At 42.1% G+C, this 20,539-nt stretch overlaps 1 protein-coding gene across 2 annotated transcripts in view; it reads right to left on the reverse strand.

Annotated features, from left to right (window-relative positions):
- Positions 1 to 20,539, reverse strand: part of KIAA0319 (KIAA0319 ortholog) — a 62,098-nt gene that overhangs the window by 36,751 nt on the left and 4,808 nt on the right. For both annotated transcript variants that reach the window (XM_074829651.1, XM_074829660.1), the window contains exons 2-3: positions 11,909 to 12,070; positions 1,761 to 2,533 (exon numbers count right to left, since the gene is read on the reverse strand). In XM_074829651.1, the coding sequence (XP_074685752.1) occupies positions 1,761 to 2,533; positions 11,909 to 11,957 (822 nt within the window). In that variant the 5' untranslated portion in view covers positions 11,958 to 12,070. The remainder of the gene's footprint in view (positions 1 to 1,760; positions 2,534 to 11,908; positions 12,071 to 20,539) is intronic.

Below are 20,539 nucleotides of genomic sequence, written 5' to 3' on the forward strand. Positions count from 1 at the left end.
GACTTATTCCTGCCCCTCTCAGGAGCCTGAACTCCGCCACCTCATGGCCACATCCCTGACCAATCCCTCCTTGCCTGCAAGGGTGAGGTCCAGCAGAGCCTCTCTTCTTGTCAGCTCCACAGTCACCTCTGACAACTTGAATTTATCATCGACGCATTGCAAAAGCTTCCTGCATTGCTTGTGCCCTGTTCTCTTGCCCTTCCCCCACCCCACAGGTATTGGGGTGGCTTAAACCCCCCATAAGGGCCAGGGGCTATCAATATGAGGCTCCTCCCAGTTGCCTGAAGGTTTCTTCTACTTCTTCCTAACCAGGCAGTCTGGAGCAGACATGCACCCTAATGTTGCCCACAACAACTGGCCTGCCAGCCCTGACCCATATAAACTCTTGACTATAGTGCTCATTGCCATCTCTACGCAGAGCTCCTAGGCCTCCCCCTAGCACCTGCTGAGATGGTGCATCACCCTCCATGATCATGAGCCAGCTACGGCAAAAGTCCAAAGCACCCTTTGATCAAGAACAGCTGACAGAGCTTGTGGGAAACTGCTAGAGGTCCCAGTCTCTGCTAGCTGTCCTCTCCTAGCTGCAGCAACCACTCATGTTCCTCACAGCACTCCCACTGGTCCCCAAGAATCCCAGAAGTTCTCAGAATATCTAGAAAATCTCAAAGCAGAGCCCAGAAACAGCCACACCTCTAGGCTGCAATGGCATCCAAGTTAGATTGTAACTTAAGACTTACTGTTGTCCACACATACTTCTGCCGTATCAGTCATCCCCTCCAAGAACCTCAGTCGTCACAGATTTCATGCAACCTTCTTATTTACATGTATTTTTCTTCCCTGCAGTAATGGCAATAACTTATCATTTTTAAAGCAAGAGATAGATAGTTGCTGATTATAAAACCTGGTGGAACTTAGAGCAATCCAGCTAACATTGCTTAATTTCCTCTTCCCTCTAGCAGGGGTGTGTGACAAACCCAGCAAATGTTGACTTTACAGCCTGTTTCAACTTTCCAACTGATCCCACCTTGTTCTTAAGGAACCAGAGTCCCTTTAGTCCCAATGAATCAAACTGGTTGGCATAGCGAACAGGTGCATCTTACTTAAGTATCTAAATTAGGTTTTAAATTTAGGTCACATTTAACTTACTTTTCTTATTGCCAGACTCAAGAAAAGGTTTCTGAGAACAAAAACACCTTCTCCACTTTATTCTGCCGTACCTTGTGGTCCAGAACTGCTACTGTCCCTCCTCATGTACCTTGCTCTTTAAAAGTATTACAAAAGGTACATGCTCAGCACCATTACATCTGTAACATCACTATGCATTAATAACATGAAACCCATACAACACAATTTTATTGATGGAGGAACTGAGGTTTACTGGTCTTGGCCTTTGGATACTAGAGGGTCCATTAGGATTGCTCAGCTAACTACTTCTAACAAGTCACCAAGGGTCAGAAGGGAAGAATACTGTAATACTATTACACCAGGTCCAAGCCCACTCATCTGTACACTTAAAAGGAAACCCCACAGTGTCCCAAAAGGAGCTCTGCTCCTTATCATCTGATAGAAAAGTCCTTCAACAATTTATTTGCCTATTGACAATCCTCTCCCCTTCAGCCTTTTCTACGCTGTAACAGGACTGTAAGTCATCTGAACATTAGGGTTACATTACAAAGCAATAACGTAATTTGTTTTGAAAACCAAAACAATTGCAAAGTGTCCTCACCATGCTCTGCCTGCTTCTTGAGGAACAAACATACCTCTTTTTGCAAAGCATCATCAGGTTGTGCAAGAAGTTGAACAGCTGCTTCACTTTCAAATGTCTTCCCCGGGAATGGTGTCATCTCCAGGAGAGATGACAACCTCTCTGTGGAGTGTTCAGTGACAGAGTTCAGTTCAGAGCTGTTTTTATTCAGAAGGCTTTCCACCTTCCCAAACTCCCCTTTCTTTTCAGAAAACTCTTCCTGGTTATCTCCATCATCACCCACAGAAGAGTTGAAGCTGTTTTCACCTGCCACCATCAGGCCCCAGTCAGCATAATCCGTGCTCTCCTTCTGCTCATGTTTGATGCTCACCTGAAAGGGGTCCTGCTCCAACTCTTTATAATCATCAATGTATTCTGGTATCTCCTCAAGGCTGGGATCTTTCCCAAGCAGAGACAGCTCCTTCAGGCTACTCACTTCCTCAGACGGTTCATTCTGGAGTCCCACAGAGTGGACCATGCTTGGGATCACTTGCCCAAATCCTAGCAGCGAGGCTGGCCTCTGAGAAGGCCTCAGCACAAAAGTAAGATAGGACTTCACAGTTTCAATTTTTTTAGGTTCACAATTCTCTTTGTGTTGGCAGTTCACGATGTAACAGCGTTGTTCAAACATCCAGGACAAGTCACAACCAGAGAGGTCACAACATGCTGCGATGCAGTCGGACACTGACATAGCATGAGGAACTCGCATAATTTTAGTGGTTTCTAAGTTGGGAGATATTACTGCACCTGGGTACGTGGCTCCTTCTCTGCACTGCTCACAACTGGAACCTGAAACAACACCACCAACATAAGGCACAACACTACAACCAAGCCATAATATAGTTTCTTGTGACCAAAAATGGCTTATCACAGGAGACAAGATAAAGGCAGGTGTACCCTGCTTAAATAATCTCATTTCCTTTCACTAACGTCGCCACTACTTTTTTTTCAGCACATCCCTTTGCAATAATATTTGTACTTTGGAGGATTTTTCAGTGTAGGATCTTGGTATGCTTTGCAAAGTACCTCCTGCTCCCTTGCTACAAATACAAATACATAGAGATGAAAGTGAGTTGCCAATACTTAAAACCAAGAACAGAGCAGGGATCACGAACAAAAATCATGAGGTACCTCCATTACCCCCACCATATAATGACCAAAACATGTTTTAAAACAAAACTCAAATAAGATGCTCTAAACATGTCACTGTTTCATTTGAGGGAGAAGGCAGCAAAAATCTACCCAGGAGAAACATTTGCTATGTCACTTGAACTTCATGAAGAGTCTCTCACACCAATGTAACTGCTGGGCTTAATACAAAAGCTGGATTAAATTCTCAAACTTTTGCTGCTTTACCCCCTAGTTCATGTGAAACCCCAAGAGCTTGCTCCAGTAGGAAGCATCTTTCCTTCCTTTGCAGTGAAGTTGTAATCTTTTAGTATGACATCAGAATTACTTTCATAGAACATCACAGACTGAGTGTGAAGTGTTCAAATCAAGCATGAATCCACTGTATATCTCAGTCAATTTTAAACATCTTTTGTATGTGTTTTTTTCCTGGTTATAACTGCTCTTCAGAATTCCGCTATACAAAAACGCAACTTGAAAAATCTGATCATGCTTCAAAAAACAGCTGACTAAAACCAGGACATTCTTCTTAATGTGGTTTTCAACTAGACTTGCTAACTCAACCAATGAAAACAAGATGTCACCACTGTGGAGCTAACACAATAATGGAAGACAAAGCTGACTCTGCCTGCTTTGCACGTCATTAACAGTTGAGTTCTGGCAGCACAAATCTCATTATTCACAATAGTATATGGCAGGAGAAAAAGGCAGCTTGACCAATGGATTCCAGCTCAAATCTGTTGAGCTGATGGGCAGGAAAAATGAAATCAAGGACTAGGAATAGGCTGGCAATAGGAGTTAGGTCTGGCCATGACCTAGAGCCTAGGAGATGCAGAGATTCTCCTACGCATGCAGTGTGTCCAACCACCGCACTACAGCTCCCACCACATCTTCTGGGCTGAACTGCAGGACACTCTTTCACAACACATGATCTGAACAAAGCTACTGAAATACCTGTGGGGCATCATACTGCCTGGGACGAATGTACAGCTTGCAAAGTAGGTTAAGTTCAATGCAAAAAACTCAAACCAAAAAATTGCACCACAAACTGAGGTACAGAGAGGATGAGACTTCATGACAGTTTTGCAGAGCCGGCTATTTGGGGTGAGAAAAAACATGAAACAAATTTTGAAAAAGATCAATGACTTGCAAATAGATATAGCTGAATAGGAAGCTGAGAAAAAGGATAAACAGCTTCAAGCACCATTTTTCTGACTCCGGCTACTCCTTCACACAGAGCTGGGATGCTGTTTACTCTTCCACTTTACACTTTCAGTGAAAAAATTTACCCAGAGGAACATGAATTTAAACCAACCTATCCTGTTCTAACATAGCCCAGATATGAAGTATATTTATCTGTACCCAGGAGATGCTCAGAATTTGTGCATTTTTTTTTCTTTCACACTGTACATAAATATTTCATCTACATTCCCTTTCACCTCCAAGAACATAAGGCCCTGGCAGAGACTCTGAGTTGTCATCACAAGTCTTTCCTTTAAGTTGTCTGCACAACTTAGGACAGGGGAGCCACAGAGCTCTGGGTTAAAATGAAATATAGGAGTCAGGCAGTCTATTTAACCATTCTGTTCTTTTTCAACCCATAATAATTTAATCCTCCATATCAGCAGAGAGATGAGAAACAGGCCTTTAATAGGTTAAAACAGAAACATGACTCTCTGTGAATGTGCAATATTAGGTCAGTAACAACTCATTACAATTAATACTTTAGGAACAGCACTATGAAGGTGGGTCAAAAAAAACTCCTTTGAGGGCCATCTTCATCCCTTCCCTTCTCTACCTCATCCCTGAGGGAGAAAGTGACCAACCTGTTAAAAGAAATTTGAAAGTTTCATCATTTATTTGTTCAAAAAAGAATGACCAATAATTCTTGTCTTGGAGACAGATTTACACAACTGGAATAATCCAAAGCTCTACCCTGATGCCAGACTCCAAGCCCTCACTCAGCCTGGTCAAACAAAGCTTCAAAGCTCACTCTGCCACTTGGTTTGATACATCAATTACCACATCGTAGAATCAACCTCCCACAAAATTAATGGTGTTTCATTAGCCACAGAGAGAAACAAGTCCAGCATACTCCTAAAATAATGCATGACTTTTGAAACTAAATCTCCCAAGCAAGCATCCTAGCCACAGGCCTTAGCTACCCCCTTTTTCAAGTATCAGAAGGTCTTGGTTTCATCCCAGTAAGGAATGGAAAAATATATTAAGCTTCAGAATTTCTGTGTAATGGGAAAATTATTTCCCTGGCGACTCTAAGTTAAATCTAACAGTGTAACCCAAATAGCAAAGTAATCAAAGTTTCATCTCTTGCTTCAGCTAGAGTTACATCTGAGTTAAATTCCAGAAGTAGGTTGGCAAGAATGGATGAATTTAGCAGGCTATTTCAGCTTGACACCAGGTGTGTCCATCAATTGTCTTCAGATGAAAAATATGTGAGATCTACTTAGAGTGAACTTAATCTGATCTCCAATTTCAGATTCCACTTCACCCGATCCAATCTCCAGTCTGCAATGGGCTCAAGTAAGAGTTAGTGAGGTCTCTTACTTATAGAAAATCTACTGAAAGTGTACCACATGAAAGGTCACATAGTAACTTCTGTATAGGCTAAACCATTACCTGCTGTCTGAGGTCACAGCGCAGCCGTTTTCCTTTAGTTAACTGGTCAGAAATTAAAGGACAGTTCTACTCTGACCAGTAATGGCAAAAAATACCATCATGCAATCCTGTTCATTGTTTTAGAAGTACTCATTCAGGTTACCAACAGAAAGACTGCTTCCCTTTATTATGAGTCCTGAAAGCCTTCTGGTGCCTAGGCCATCAATAGCAAAGTGTTCCCCTTCCTTTTAGCTGTACCTTGTTAGGTCTACAGTAGGACAACACTGACATATCCAGAGACATAATCAGGCAAGTTGGTTACACTAAAAAATAAAACAACATACCCCCCTACCCCCAAACCCTAACAAACAGTCACAGTGGGGAATATAGCTTCATTTTAAAGAGATTCCTTCCTTCAGTGAGGAAACATCCAAAACATCCACACCCTTCTTTGAGCTGCATGCTACCACTCTTTCACATCTAAGTGCAGGAGTCCACTGATGTCAAGAGCCCAGCAGGAACACAGCTGTTCCTCCATCACAGTTGACATGGAGACTGGCTGCAAAACCTGACAGATGCTCTCCCCCCTCTCCAGCAGGCTCACATAACCATGAACACTTGAATGACTTGGAGGCAAATATTCTTCAGTCAGTAAGTAGCAAATTGTGACAGTGTACTAACACTGGGTTCATCATGCCTAATTACTCCAGTCTGAAACCCTGCAAGGACAGAACTATCCACTTGTGGGCTCACCTATTTGTTGTCCCTAGCAGCAAGCAGTACAAGAAGCAGAAAGAAGAGGCAAGAGGGAATGTGCAATAAAGAGCAGCTCAGATTCAGACCTTGCACCAAGAAAAGTCACATCTGACCAGAATCACCTCCCATTACCTTCTTGCTGGCAGCAGAGCACTGAGAGCTCACGCAGCACACTATTCTCACAGCCCAGAAGCCTCTGAACTGCATGAGCATGGAAGGTCCTACAGCAGTTTCCTACAAGAAGAGTAGGACTGTCTCTGTTTTTTTGACATCTGCTCCCTCCACTCTCTTTAAGTTAACTAGTTCCATTCTATTTTTAGGGTTAATTATTTTTTTATCTAAGTAACTTTCACCTCATTTTGGTGAATTTTAAGAGGAAAGATGCTGTATCAGTAAGAAATAAGTTTTTATTTTTCCTACCACCATAATAACACATTGAAACAATTTTGATAAGGTTCTGGAAGCAAAAATAAAAATATCTTTTTTTTTTTATTGCAGTTACCTAAGAAAACTTGAATTCCAATTTTCAAGCTAGAGCAATTTCCACAGCAGAGTTATAAACCACCTAAAAAGCACGCTTTATATCATAAATGCTGAAAAAGGCTTATACTCCAGCAGCTTTATAGTAAGGGCCTATAGAAAGTACTGTTCTGGAAACCAGAAAAGCCATATTACTGAGATTCATCAATATCTGAAATGTCACTGCATCAGTTCCTCTAGCAACAGCTAACATCTCTGTACACTGTGAACGTGTTCTCTTTTTCTACAGGCTGCTTTCAGGTTACTTGGTGCTTCCCCTCCCTTTCCCTGAAATCTCCCACGTCTTTAAACAGGGATACATCTGTGATAGTGCTCTTTTGGGCCTCAGTAAGGAGGCTGACTGCACATTAAGCACTGCAATGGAAGGAGAAGGAGAACAAATAAACAAAAAAAATGCTCAGTTACATAAAAGAAAATCCTCCACACAAAGCTAAAGCCAATAGTATTCTAGTTACATCTACAACAATGAGCTACAAAGCTTTTGTGGCCATTACAGCAGCCTTCATGACGTTTATCATTCACTTCTCAAGTCCAGGATCTGTCAAAGCTCTCTAATTAGTTCGCTGGGCCTGATGGTTCTCTCCAAGTATTGTTTTCATTCCATGAATTTCATCAAGCCTGTTTGTCATTGATAAATCAACTAAGTGCTATTCAAAGAGGAAAAAAAACAAAAAACAAAAAACAAAATCCACACACCTAAAGAACACTTCTCCCTTCCCCCTTCCCCCACGCCCCCTTTTTTTTTTTTAACCAGGCTGTCGATATGCTCACAATCCAAATGTGCCTAAACCACAGAACAGATCTGGCCTGTCGAAAGAATTCATCCAACCCACAGCTCATTCTCCCCTTAATACACACATGAGCATCTAAGCACACTGAATCACACAACAGACAGCTCCTCTGTCCCACCAATGACGCTGGATATTTGCAGTGGGAGACTACAAGGGTGTATGCATGGATGCAGCCATTACATCCCTCCATGAGGAAACACACCAGACCACTTCCAACAGAGGCTTGGACAACAAGAATTAACCTGGCATACTGCATAACTCACTAATCTCAAGAGGTCATAATCAGACACTACACCATCTTGCCTCTCTGGAAAGACCTGTGTGAACCAGAACACATTCCTAGAACACTTAGCCATGGCAGTATAAGTAACAAAGAATGCACTGCAACCCCAGCCTAGTGGCTCCGCTGTCATTCCAAAGGCACACCTACATCTTAAAGTGTCCTTTGACACTCCTGGCCTGTGTTTCATGTGTTAGATAAATGGGAAGAAAACGGTATTAATCTTAGTCTTCACAGTCCAAGACCAGCAGTAATGAAATGTGTTGAAAATTGACGGTTTGTAATGTATTTATAAACACCCTCCCCTGGAGTGAAGAAAAGGATACTAGTGATGATAAGCAAAGACTCTGTGAGGTCGTGCAATCAATGGCTGGGCTGCACGGAGTTAAAAACTGGAGGCTAAACTGCACAACACCTACAACTGCAATTACCTGCCAACTCACCTTCACATTTTTATTGGAGTGGCTAAACTCAGAACAAAGCACCACAATACCAAACACACAGTATGAGAAAACTGAGAGTCAGCCATGAAAACACTATTATATTTGCAGAAATGCATTCCAACAGCAGTATTTGCAAGGTCTGCCTCAAATGCCAGATTAGAATATGCCTGCTCAAGATGAGAGTTAGACGGAATTGATTCCAAGGTGTTGGATTCCCCGTTGCAAAGTAAACTGTTGCTTCTGTGGTGGAAAGCAATGTCTTCTCTCTCTCATAGGAAAAAAAAATAATTTTGGATGCATTAGCATAAAAACTATTGATTTTTATTAGCAGCCAGAATAATTCACATCTATTTCAATATAAGCTGATTTCATCAATGAATGGATATAAGCCAGTGAAATGAGACTGACATTATGAGGATTCCTATGTGGAGAAATTAGGAGCTGTATGCACAGATTTGGAAAGTCAATCATCCAAACTGCACGAGATGCTGAGTGACAGAGGCATGGTACATGGCACCCACTAATACCTATTGCCACATACAGCTCAAGCCTCCCAAGAGGCACAAACATTAGTCACAGGTAGATATCCGTATTCATTAGGTGATCTGCCTACTGTTCTAGTTTTGTTTTTCATTGTATTCGGTTTATGTTGCAAGGTTTTGGTAGTCAGGGGGTAGGGGCAAATGGACTGCAGGGGTGGCTTCTGTGAAAAGACAGCAGAAGCTGCTCCCATGTCAGACTGAGCCAGTTTCAAGAACCACCCACTGCTGGCCAAGGCCAAGCCCATCAGCAACACTGGTAGCACCCCTGTGATAACGTATTTAAGAAGGGGTAAAAAACACTGCGCAACAGCAGCAGCCAGGAGACAGGAGTGAGAATACGAGAGAAACAACCCTGCAGACTTCAAGGTCAGTGAAGAAGGAAGGGGAGGAGATGCTCCAGCACCAGAGCAAAGATTCCCCTGCAGCCCATGGAGAAGACCATGGTGAAAAAGGTTGTCCCTCTGCAGCCCATGGAGGTTAACAGTGGAGCAGATCTCCACCTGCAGCCTGGGGAGGACCCCATGCTGGAGCAGGAGGATGAGCCCTGAAGGAAGCTGTGACCCCATGGAGAGCTCACACTAGAGCAGCCTCCTGGCAGGAACTGCAGCCCTGTGGAGAGGAGCCCATGCAGAAGCACATTTTCTGGCAGGACCTGTGACCCCACGGGGTATCCATGCTGGAGCAGTCCATTACTGAAGGACTGCACCCTGTAGAAAGGACCTGTGCTGGAGCAGTTTCTTGAAGAACTAGAGCCCATGGCAAAGGACCCACAGAGAAGTTTGTGAAGGTCTGTATCCCTGTGGGAGGGACCCCACACTGGAGCATGGGAGGAGTGTGAGGAGGAAGGGCAGAGACAAAGCACTATGAACTGATTGCAGCCCTCATTCCCCATCTGCCTGAGCTGCTCAGGGGAAGTAGTTAGACGAGTTGGGAGTGAAGTTGAGCCTGGGAAGAAAGGAGAGGTGGGAGGAAGGTGCTTTTACGTTTGTTCTTACTTCACATTATCCTGCTCTGAGTAACTGGCAATAAATTAAACTTCCCTATATCAAGTCTGGTTTGCTCTTGACTGTGATTGGTATGTGATCTCCCTGTCCTGACATCAACCCATGAGCTTTTAATCATATTTTTCTCTCCTGTCTTGTTGAGAAGAGGAAGTGACAGAGTGACTCGCTAGGCACCTGGTGGCCACCAAGGTCAACCCATATTCATGAAAAGCAGTCAAACACTAATTAGCCAAAAGCCACCATGCACAAAAAAACCCCACTAATTGTAATCTAAACAGGAGAGAGCAGCCCACCTCAAATTCTTTTGACAAACCAGAGCATATTCAACATTCCTCCAAAGATATTCACTAATGAGCCCATTTATTCTCTCAATGATGCAATATCAAGCCTTTCTTATATTAAGTCAGCTTTCTTATTATCTTTAGTTAAAACAAGTGGTAAGAAAACTTCTCTTTTTAAAGAAAAAGTAGCCTTTAGAAGCCTAAGCTCATGTGCTGAGAAAAACTGCAGAATGAACAACCAGCAACTTCCCAAGCCTGAGTCAATTCACCTTAAAGCTTGAACAAAAAAGAAGTCCTTTTGACTTAACAAAGGTGAGCATCCACTGAGGTATTTCAGCAAACATATCCTGGAAATCAGCAAGTACCTTCCAGTTTAGTTAGAGTTAATATTAATTGGATGGAAAATACTGCAAATTGAGATGGAAATAAATACTAAAATAATGTGATACTAGAATGTATTAGCCCCTAAACACTGTGTGCTGGTACCTGAGATACAGAGAGAGGCTTGGAATACAGCCAGCAATCTCAGTGTAATGGTTTTGTTTGCAGATAAATCAAGAGAGCATAGCAAAATTGCAATTAAAGAATGAAAACAAGACTTTCTATATGCATGTGGAGGATATTCTAGCCTGCTAACAATCAATGGTATTGTCAAAAGCATAAAACTGGACATTCTCTACAGCCAAAATCCAGTATTTACTGCACAGTATTGCCTTCTATTGAAGCTGTTGTTTTTTCTAAAGATACTGGCATAGACCTTACAGTAGGTACTCAGTGTCTCATAGGAGAGAGTTTTTATTTATTTACAAAAGGCACCGTTTACTACAGCAATGAAAAACTCAGCTCCATGTTGTTCTCAAAGTTTGGCACTATGAGATCCTCAGGGTGATCTTGAGGACCACTTCAAACCAGCTACGAGCACAGCAGTAGTTAACACCTATCCCCCTATTCAACATTTCCAAATTCAGTAGTCAATTTAAGCCTTAGCACATTAGCAAGGCTCTCCCTCATGAAACAGCCCATCCCATTTATACTATAGGAGATGAAAGCCAGGTAACTGACCATTATTTTCTCAATTCCTGCTAATGCAGGTACTGACAGTATTTCCACAGCCAGAATTCAAACACTGTCTTTTAAAGAAATAAACACCCCATGTTTGCATACATTGTTCTGTAGTTGCCATGTCAAAACTGACTGTGCCAGATTAAGTCTCCCTATGACACAGGGCCAGTATTAAGAATTACTATCATTCTTCATCTGTCTGATTATGGAAATAATTTACTCATCTCTGTGGCTGAAGCAGAAACTGAGGACTGTCCTGTGGTCTTTGAAAGGAAATACATGTCTGTAGAGTGAATAATGAAGTGAGAGGTGTAAACAAATGCATTTATGCTGCTTATAAATCACCCATCCTATGATACTTCAGAAGAAAAAAAAGGTAGCTTAGAACACAAGCAATACATCATTCTTAAACTGTTGTCCTGCAAGAGAAAGAGAAGGAAAACTCTTTGAACTCTCCCACTACCCCCTCATGCCCCATGCAATTCCCCTAAAACAGCCCTACTGAAATAGGCTCCAAACAGCTACTCACAACTGCCTGCCTCCCTTGCAATCAACTGCCAGTTATGAAGCTGTACTTTACAAGAACTTTTTGCACTGAGGAGTCACAAGATTTACCAGCTCTTGCCTTATTCATATTTCATTCACACCTGCATACACACTCCCAGGAGCATTTACTTCACTCATTCTGTGTGACTCAGACACACAAGAAGTAAACTCCTACCTGTTATTGCCCATAGTAACAGGCAGAGAACACCGAGTCCAAATGCCATGCTGCACCAGAAGGGTAGTGACAACTGCTGTTCCAACCAGCTGCGGGGAAATTATATGTCTTAATGTCGGTTTCCTCTAATACTGTTTAGTAGCCTGCTGTGGCCATGAAGCACTGCAACAGACAGCATAGGAAAAAATAGGTCAGATGTGAGAGCATCAATTAGAATGTTACAGTAAAAGCCAATAGACAGGTTAAATGCAGGCTTTATTATTACTTCCCGACTTCTTGATGGATGACGTTATCAGGCAAGCTGAAGATACAGAACAAATTACCTACCTGGAAGTCTCATTCTCCACAGAGATGTAGAAGTGTCCCAGAAAGATCTGCACGCTTGGGCTCCTGTCCCTCAAAACCCACAGATTCCGTCTGCAGTTATCCAGACGTCAGTTATGCTTTGACTTTAAACAGAAACTAGCAGGTACCCTTAACTGAGGAATCACAGGCGGTATCATTCGTGCTAAAATCGATGCAGTGTTAAGTCAGCTCTTGAGGCAGCCCACGAGCTATTCTCTCCCAGCTATCAAGGTAATGCAAGCAGACACTTCAGAATTTCTAGGGAGACATTCCTTGCCAGGACACTAAATTCTCCAAATAAAGCAGCCTAAATAACAAATAGGTCTACTAAGGAGTGAATAGTTCAAAGCAATTACCCATGCAAAGAAAAAGTTAGTTTAGCCAAACTCTCAACTCCCCCATGTAAAGGATCCTAAGTAGATGCTTGACCAAAAAACGCTTCTGTAAATGAAAACCCAGGCAGTGCTTTTTTCAGAGAATAGCTCTTCTCAAGGCCGAGCATCCCAGCCAATTTGCTTTGACGTTCATTATGTGACTTGGTAATGACTTTCATATGTCAGCTGCCTATCTACATATGATAGAAATGCTGCTAACTGCCTGCTCTTGGCAGGTTCCTTACCACACAATTTTATACTATGAAAGACCATCTTGCTTTTTTTCCCTTGCAAAGGGAAGAAGAAAGTTACTTAGACATGCTACTCTTGCTAAGGCTGACTGAACTAGAGTAGAAACCCTAGCTGTTCAGCAGCTGGACTTCTGCCCTCTGAGAAAGGATCTTTTATGGATGGCATGTCTGTAAAGCACAGAAGCAACTGGACCGTGGTCTGCAACTTGTACTTTTGTGACTGACCAATAAACCCCTACAACAGAAGAAGGCTCGGAGGAGATGGGAAAGGGCAACGTGCCCAAGCAACTCAGGGAACAAGGTAGGGTAACTGGAGGTTGATCCACAGCTGAGTGGATCAACTGATGGTGTAAATGTTTCTCCCATTTAGTTCATTCAAGTGTGAATGTCTCCCTGAGCTAGCCAGACCAGCATGGGGGGAGTATGTGGCTCAGCCCAATACAGAGTATAAAAAACAAACAACTACCAAAAGAATTTTGAAGAGAGCAACAGGCTTGAGCTGCCTTCAACTCCTGTGTTCCTTCCCAGTGAGGGAGGATGCTCAGTGTTGCAATGGTGAGTTTACTGTAAAAACCAGTAATAGGAATCACACTGGTACTGCAACTGAACTGTATACTGCAATTGCTATATTTTGCCAAGTGTAATGTACATTTACATTGTCATTTCAGTATATTTGGGATTGCTCTGCTAAATCAGAAATTCCATGAATTCCATGTCACATCAAGTATCTCCAAATAAGTAAATCTGATATCAAATATTACACCCTCCACACATGGAATATCTGAAAGAACCTGGCCAGAGGGTACTGGACTCAGACAATTTCTCCTCAAGTCTGTGGTACAAATGCTAACTCTGCTCAAGACATAAGCAAAATGACCACAGAACATCACTAAAGCAAGAAAAAGAAAATCCAGAAAATAATAAGTTAGATTTAAAAACAAGTCAGTCCCAAGTACAAAAAGATAAGGCTTTGGGCAAGCTCCCTGCAAAACCAGGAAAGACTTATTAACTTCCAAAAGCCTGATACTTGATTTAAAATGTAACTTGACTTTTGTGACCTTTGTTCTATCCAACATGAACAAAACTCCCCTTCCTAAGGCAGCTGCAAAGCAGCCAGAACACTGAAGAGTAAGCTGGTCTCCCAATTCAGTCAATTAAAAAAAGTTTTCTCTGATCACAAGAAACAACTGTCATCAAAAAACCACACAACACTACACTGCTTCTAGTATGACACTATTTTGATATCTGCAGTTAGATGTTCTCTCATGAAGCAATTCCTGACAGAATACACATAGCTGTGCTCCTCTGTAGTGAACAGGACTAATTCAGTAAGGCTTCACCTTAGAAATTGCAATAGGTTTCCTAAATGCTTCCAGATACTACTTCTATGATACAAACTCTTCAGCAACAGGGCCATTTTTTATGTCTTGAATTTCCCAATTGCTCTTCTGTCCTTCCATCAACTATAAAGTTAGCTGACTTTGTAACAGACAGAAAGCCCAAAAGTTCTTATTTTTTTAAGCCAAGTCATTCCAAATGTCCCACTCAGAATGCAGCCACCAAAATGGCTGGGCCCTGGGCAATGTCAGGGTACAGTACCATCAGCAACTGACCAGAAATGAGCACTTCAGCATAGGAGGGGAAGAGTGTTTAAGCCAGTCCTGAAGGTCCCACAGTGTGGAGCATCATCTTTTTATTTCACTGTAAAGGTGATGCAAATAAAATTGTTTCATTTTGCACTGAAATGAACTATGCAGACTTAAACGATCAATCCACAGAATGGTTGAGGCTGGAAGGGACTTCTGGAGGCCACCTTGTCTATCCCCCCCTGCTCAAGCAGGGCAACCTAGAGCTGTGTCCACACCGATCTGAGTATCTCCAAGGATGGAGATTCCACAACCTCCCTGGGCAACCTGTGCCAGTACTTGGTCACAGTGAGAAAGTATTTCCTGATGTTCAGAAGGAACCTCCTGCATTTCAGTTTGTGCCCACTGCCTGATGGCCTGTCACTGGGCACCACCTGGCTCAATTTTCTTTACACCCTCCTTCCAAGTATTTGTAAACACTGGAGAGTTCCCTCCAAGCCTGCTCCACGCTAAACAGCCCCAGCTCTCTCAGCCTTTCCTCACAGGAGAGATGCTCCAATGCGTTAATCATCTTCAGTGGATTGTTTCCCATATTGTTTCTGGGGAGACAGAACTGGACACAGTACCCAAGGTGTGGCCTTACCAGTGCAGATTAGAGAAGAATCGTCTCCCTTGACTTTCCGGCCATGGTCCTCCTATTGCAGCCCAGGTTACCATTTGCCTTCTTTACAGCAATGGCACAATGCTGGCTCATGGACAACTTGGTGTCCACCAGGACCCCTAGGTCCTTTTCTGCCAATCTGCTTTACAGCTGGGTGGCCCCCATGGAGTTGTTCTTCCCCATGGGCACTTCCACTTGCTGAATGCCACGAGGTTCCTTTCAGCCCATTTCTCCAGTCTGTTGAGGTCCCTCTGGATGACAGCACAACCCTCTGGCCTATCAACCACTCCTCCCAGTTTTGTGTCATCAGCAAACTTGCCGAGGGTACATTCTGCCCCATCATCCAGATCATTAATAAAGATATTAAACAAGACTGGATGCTGGGGTACACCTCTAGTTACTGGCCTCCAACTAAACTTTGTGCCACTGACCATCACACTCTGTGTCCGGCCATTCAGCCAGTTTTCAATCCACCTCACTCTCTGCTTATCCAGCCCCTACATCAACAGCTTCTCTACAAGGATGTTATGGAGACAGTGTCAAAAGTCTTACTGAAGTCAAGGTAGGTAATATCCACTCTTCTACCCTCACCTACCAAGCCAGACTTCTACAATGAAATGACTAAGAGGTTGGTCAAACATGACTTTCCCTTGGTGAATCTATCCTACCTCTCAGCTATGCAGGCAGCTGAAAACAGATGATTTCTTAAGCCTTTCCAGCTGAACCCACTAGCATACACCTGCCCATGCTGATCATCTGCACATTTATTCTAACACATTACTCAAAGTGATTACTTTTATTTACTAATTTAATTCAGAACATTAAAACTATCCAGAGCGCTATACAGAGCATACAATTTTTATAAAAACTTCACCTTTCAACAGTTTTTGGAATGTTTCTGTTGCTTTTGAGAGTGAGAATGGAGGAACATAGATAGGATGGACAACCTAGTAAGTATTTCCAACTTATTAACACATATACCCCAAATACCTCAGTAGACTGAGGGGGAGGGAGGATATTATTATGGTAAGACCATAATTTCACACACAGCCTTTCTCCTGTTTCTATGGAAATCTGTCTAGATATGGGAAAGTTGTCAGCCACCAAAAATTGTGATTTGCAGAAGAGCTTGTTAGTGAAACTCAAGGTTTCTGAGATACTGTGTATTTGCTATAACCTTCACCCATTCCCAGAAGCAGCCAAATGGACCAGATGCCCAAGAGAGACTTTCAGTCCTTTAGCCTAAGGAAATATGCATCAGGCTCGGTATCAGAACATCACAAGGTCAGAATTAACCCCATCAGAAGGCAGAAAAATAATTTTGTTTATTTTATAGGCCTTTTTCCTCTGCAAGGCCAACTTTACTATCTCACTGCCACTAAAAGGAGCCAAGTAGCAGCTTCTATATGCTACAGAAGAGTTGACTGAGGAGTCCACATGCTTACTTCTAGCAACAGTAAGAAAAACACCGAGAGACTGTGCAAACAATCCAGACTTTTGCAGCATTACTTGTCCTGAGTTCAGAAACACAAGTACTTGTAGCAAACAGTTATGGGTTTTATTTTTAATTTATATTAAGAAAATACGGGTTACTCAAGCTACAAAATGCCAGACTTTGGACTGCATGCACAATCTTCATTGAATCCTTACAGGACACATCATGGGAGGATACAGTGACCGCACAAAAGCAGTACTCTGTCCTCTCATGCTTCTTTGTGACTACACATCTATTGATGTTTAATTTCCACATAATAAAAGAGCTTGCGCTCACTGCAAAACTAGCTTGCATGTCCTGATACTAGCATCAAGCTCAGACACAAAGCACACCACAGTCATAATTCAGTGCATAGTTTCTGATCCACAGATGAGAACATAACTACCAGAAACTGCATGCTTTCTTAAACAGTTAAGACAGTAAAGACTGCTGCAGTGTATGCATGCAATGCTCCTCTTATCTTCCCCATGATACTGTACTGTTCCCCACAACTGCAAGTTTCATCATACAAACACAAGAGACATTAAAATTTAAAAAGGCGGCCAGCCATGAGATTCCAGCAGTTAAAAATAACTAAGGCCACAAGATTAATTTTCTAGCTGAATCTCTACCCTTCACTGATATCACAAAGCCTGTTATTTTTGTAACAATACGAGCAGACAGCACTGCTGGTAATGGACTTTGGAATTTTTTATCTCTTAACAGTTCAAGCCTGATTCGCACTCTTAGCTAGATGAGGGATGGCAGCCTTGAGAAGTGTATAGGCAGGTATGGTTAAATATATGTATTCTACATATATTGCCTTACTCTAAAAGCCATGTTTTCCTGTTCCAATTGACAGCTTTTGGCAGTGCACTACCCAACAGAAGGGGAATTCTGAACTGATCCCTCAATACAAGCATTTCGCCTTTACGATCTTTTAAACGTATGCAGTTCCTGATCAGGACCACAGCATCTTTTGGTAGATAACACTTGAAGTACAACAGCTTTCCAAGGAAAAGTTCCCCTCCTCCACCCCAACTCTCACTCTTCATTTTAGTTCACCTGGACTTTAATGCTGACTCAAGTAACTTTCTCCCTTAGAGAGAGAAAGGGGTCAGCCAAGCACAACTTTATTGCCACCTCCTACATAATTAGGCCAGGGTTGTAAGAGTAAGAACAGACTGAATTACCTGTATCTGGGAATACACTCAAATCCTAGAGGTGCAGAACAGCAAACACAGTGTAAGGCAGTACACTGGCATTCTACAAAAGGTGTAGCAGAATCCCATCACGCTAACCAAATCAGAGACAGGAACAAGTGGTGTCATGAAAGCAGACACGAGTGCAACGCCAGACAGCAGAAACCTCCAGAAGAGCGAGGGCCCTGAACGCTGGGCCCAGCCACACTAGTGTGGGTGGGAAAGGCAAGCAGGGGCTTCTCACCTCTTTGCCCTTCTGGTCATTAGCACAGCTAGGCAACACGTCAAAAGAAATACTGAAACAGCATCTGAAACTCAAGCCACAGCCCTATTTTTGAACTGACAGCATCTCTTACAAAAAGCAGGATGGCTGGGTAAATTAACACATTACCAATTTGGCAGTCCTACACTTAATGAAAGTGCCTATATATACATACAGACATATATATACACACACACACACATATATATGTCAATGTTTCTATTAAACATAATACAAGGAAATCCACCCCTCACGAAGAATTAAAATTAGTTATTTTATCAGCTATTGTACTTGCATTAATACCTGAGCCAGTTAGTTAATAGCTGAGCATTAACATTGTATTGATAATGCAGAAGAAAAACAGAACTTCATGACAGTAGCATTTGTCTCTAATAGCACAGAGAAAAACTCAGGACATGTGCAGGCACTAGGAATTCTAACATTAGCAGGTACTGCATGAACACATATCATCAAAACAGCCACAGGTTAGGCATCTAAATAAAGGGTGTAATTTTCAAGCCCTCCAGCAGATGTGGAAGATATCAGTCATCAACGCTTATGACCTGTCAAAGTCACCCTTCCCTCTCACACAATTTTCTAACAATAGGTACCTATATCTGAAAACAAAAACATGACTACTGATGGAAAATTATTGCAGCTACAGCATATAGCTATAATTGCAAACGTGTCTCTGCTTTATTCAGAGGGACTCCCACAGGTCTTGTTGAAGGCTGACATTAGACTGGTATTAGGTCCCAACTCTAAATCAATTTCCTCAGTCAAGTTCAGGGCACAAGCAGCAAGTTAGTGGTAATAAAACCACAAGCTGAATAGCTGAAAATACCCTGCTGTGTTATACTGAATGGACTGCGTGCTCCACCAGTTCCACTGGCACCCACAGCTGTCAACTGCTAAGTGACACCAACTGGACAAATAAAAACAGAACAGCAGTTCTTCATGGAAAGAGTAATTTTATGCTACAAGATTTAAGTAGCCTTTATTACAACTGCTGTGGAGAGAGCAAACAACAGCAGAAATCCTAAAGGTGAGACACTTAGCAGGGGTATATGGTGTCAAGAACTATTTACAGGGAAGACAAAAAATATTTTAAAAACCCCATTGAATGGTGGAACTGCTCTGCTGAGAAATTAAAACACTATTATTCATGTCAGGATTTACATCATATTATGGTATACAATAATAAGTAGAAAAAGGTCAGAATAATTCAGTATTGTTACTACTTAATTTGCCATAGAGACATTTGCATAGCCTCGAGGTCAGACAGACCAGCAGGGAGGGGGCACCCACTAATCAAAACCAACCTCAGTAAGAGTTAGTAGCACAGACTGAGATCGTCAGACATCTGAGAGCCATACGCTCCTACACTCACAGTCCAGGGACACAGAAATATCTCCCCTCAGAAGAGAGGCAAACTATTAGACAATTCCTCTAAAACAACAAACTCTGGTTTCCATGTGTTTTCCATTTTCACAGGAACATGCCCTCCCTTATTCATTCTCTCTGCTATCATCAAATATGTACTCTGCAGTGAAAATTAAGTGAGACCTGTAAAGAGAGAGCTTGAAGGAACAAGATGGTTTCTTGTCCCTTCCACAGCTCAGAGGCAAGACAAAGCATCTAACCTGTCCTAAGCCTCCCACAAAGGGTATTTTGGAATTTCTCTACCTACCTTCTTCAGTATTTAACTATTTTTACAACAGGAAAACAGACCCCAGAAGATTATCCAATGGGTGTACATAACATGAGCTTTGGATAGAAAAAAGATTTAACAGACTACCTGGAAGGTGACATACACACGCAGAGAAGGTTGTACAAATCTTTTTCAGGCTTTCGGAGCTTAAAGTTGTTACTGTCTGAGAGCTGACTGAAGGCCTGTGTGACAAAGTTGTGTGGTTTCAATCCGCTTCCTAGTTCAAGTGTCATTATGACAAAAAACAATAAATAGAGCAAGCTGCACTGCACAGCAGGCTCCGGCTAGATACCGAGACATCCTTTTGTGGCAGAGGTACAATTTGCAGGTAAAGGGTGATGCTTCTGAAGAAACTTGAGTAAATTATAAGGAGAATTAGAGGAAAGATAATCACATAAATAGTTTAAGCTATATCACGTAAGTACACAGAACACAAGAACTTATTTTGCACTCGTTCAAGGTCAAAAATGACCATAATAAAACCATAACAAAAGGTTTTCTACAGCACTGGGTAGAAACTAAGAGTATTTTTTATTCTCCACTTAGACTATAAGCCCTCAAAAATAAAAAAGAACTATTAATTGATTCAAATCATCACTGTTGTACTGCAGTTCTTGACAATTCTTCCTTAAGTGTCATTTCCTGAATTACAGTAATTCTTGAAAAAGTCTCAACCTTCAGTAGAAGAAAAGAATTCTCTCTCTCATTGCTGCAGAGAAAGCCTTACAATTTGAACCCACAAGATTCACAGTCTTTCACAGATTG

This window comes from Strix aluco, chromosome 1 (assembly GCF_031877795.1).
Source record: "Strix aluco isolate bStrAlu1 chromosome 1, bStrAlu1.hap1, whole genome shotgun sequence".
NCBI lineage: Eukaryota > Metazoa > Chordata > Aves > Strigiformes > Strigidae > Strix > Strix aluco.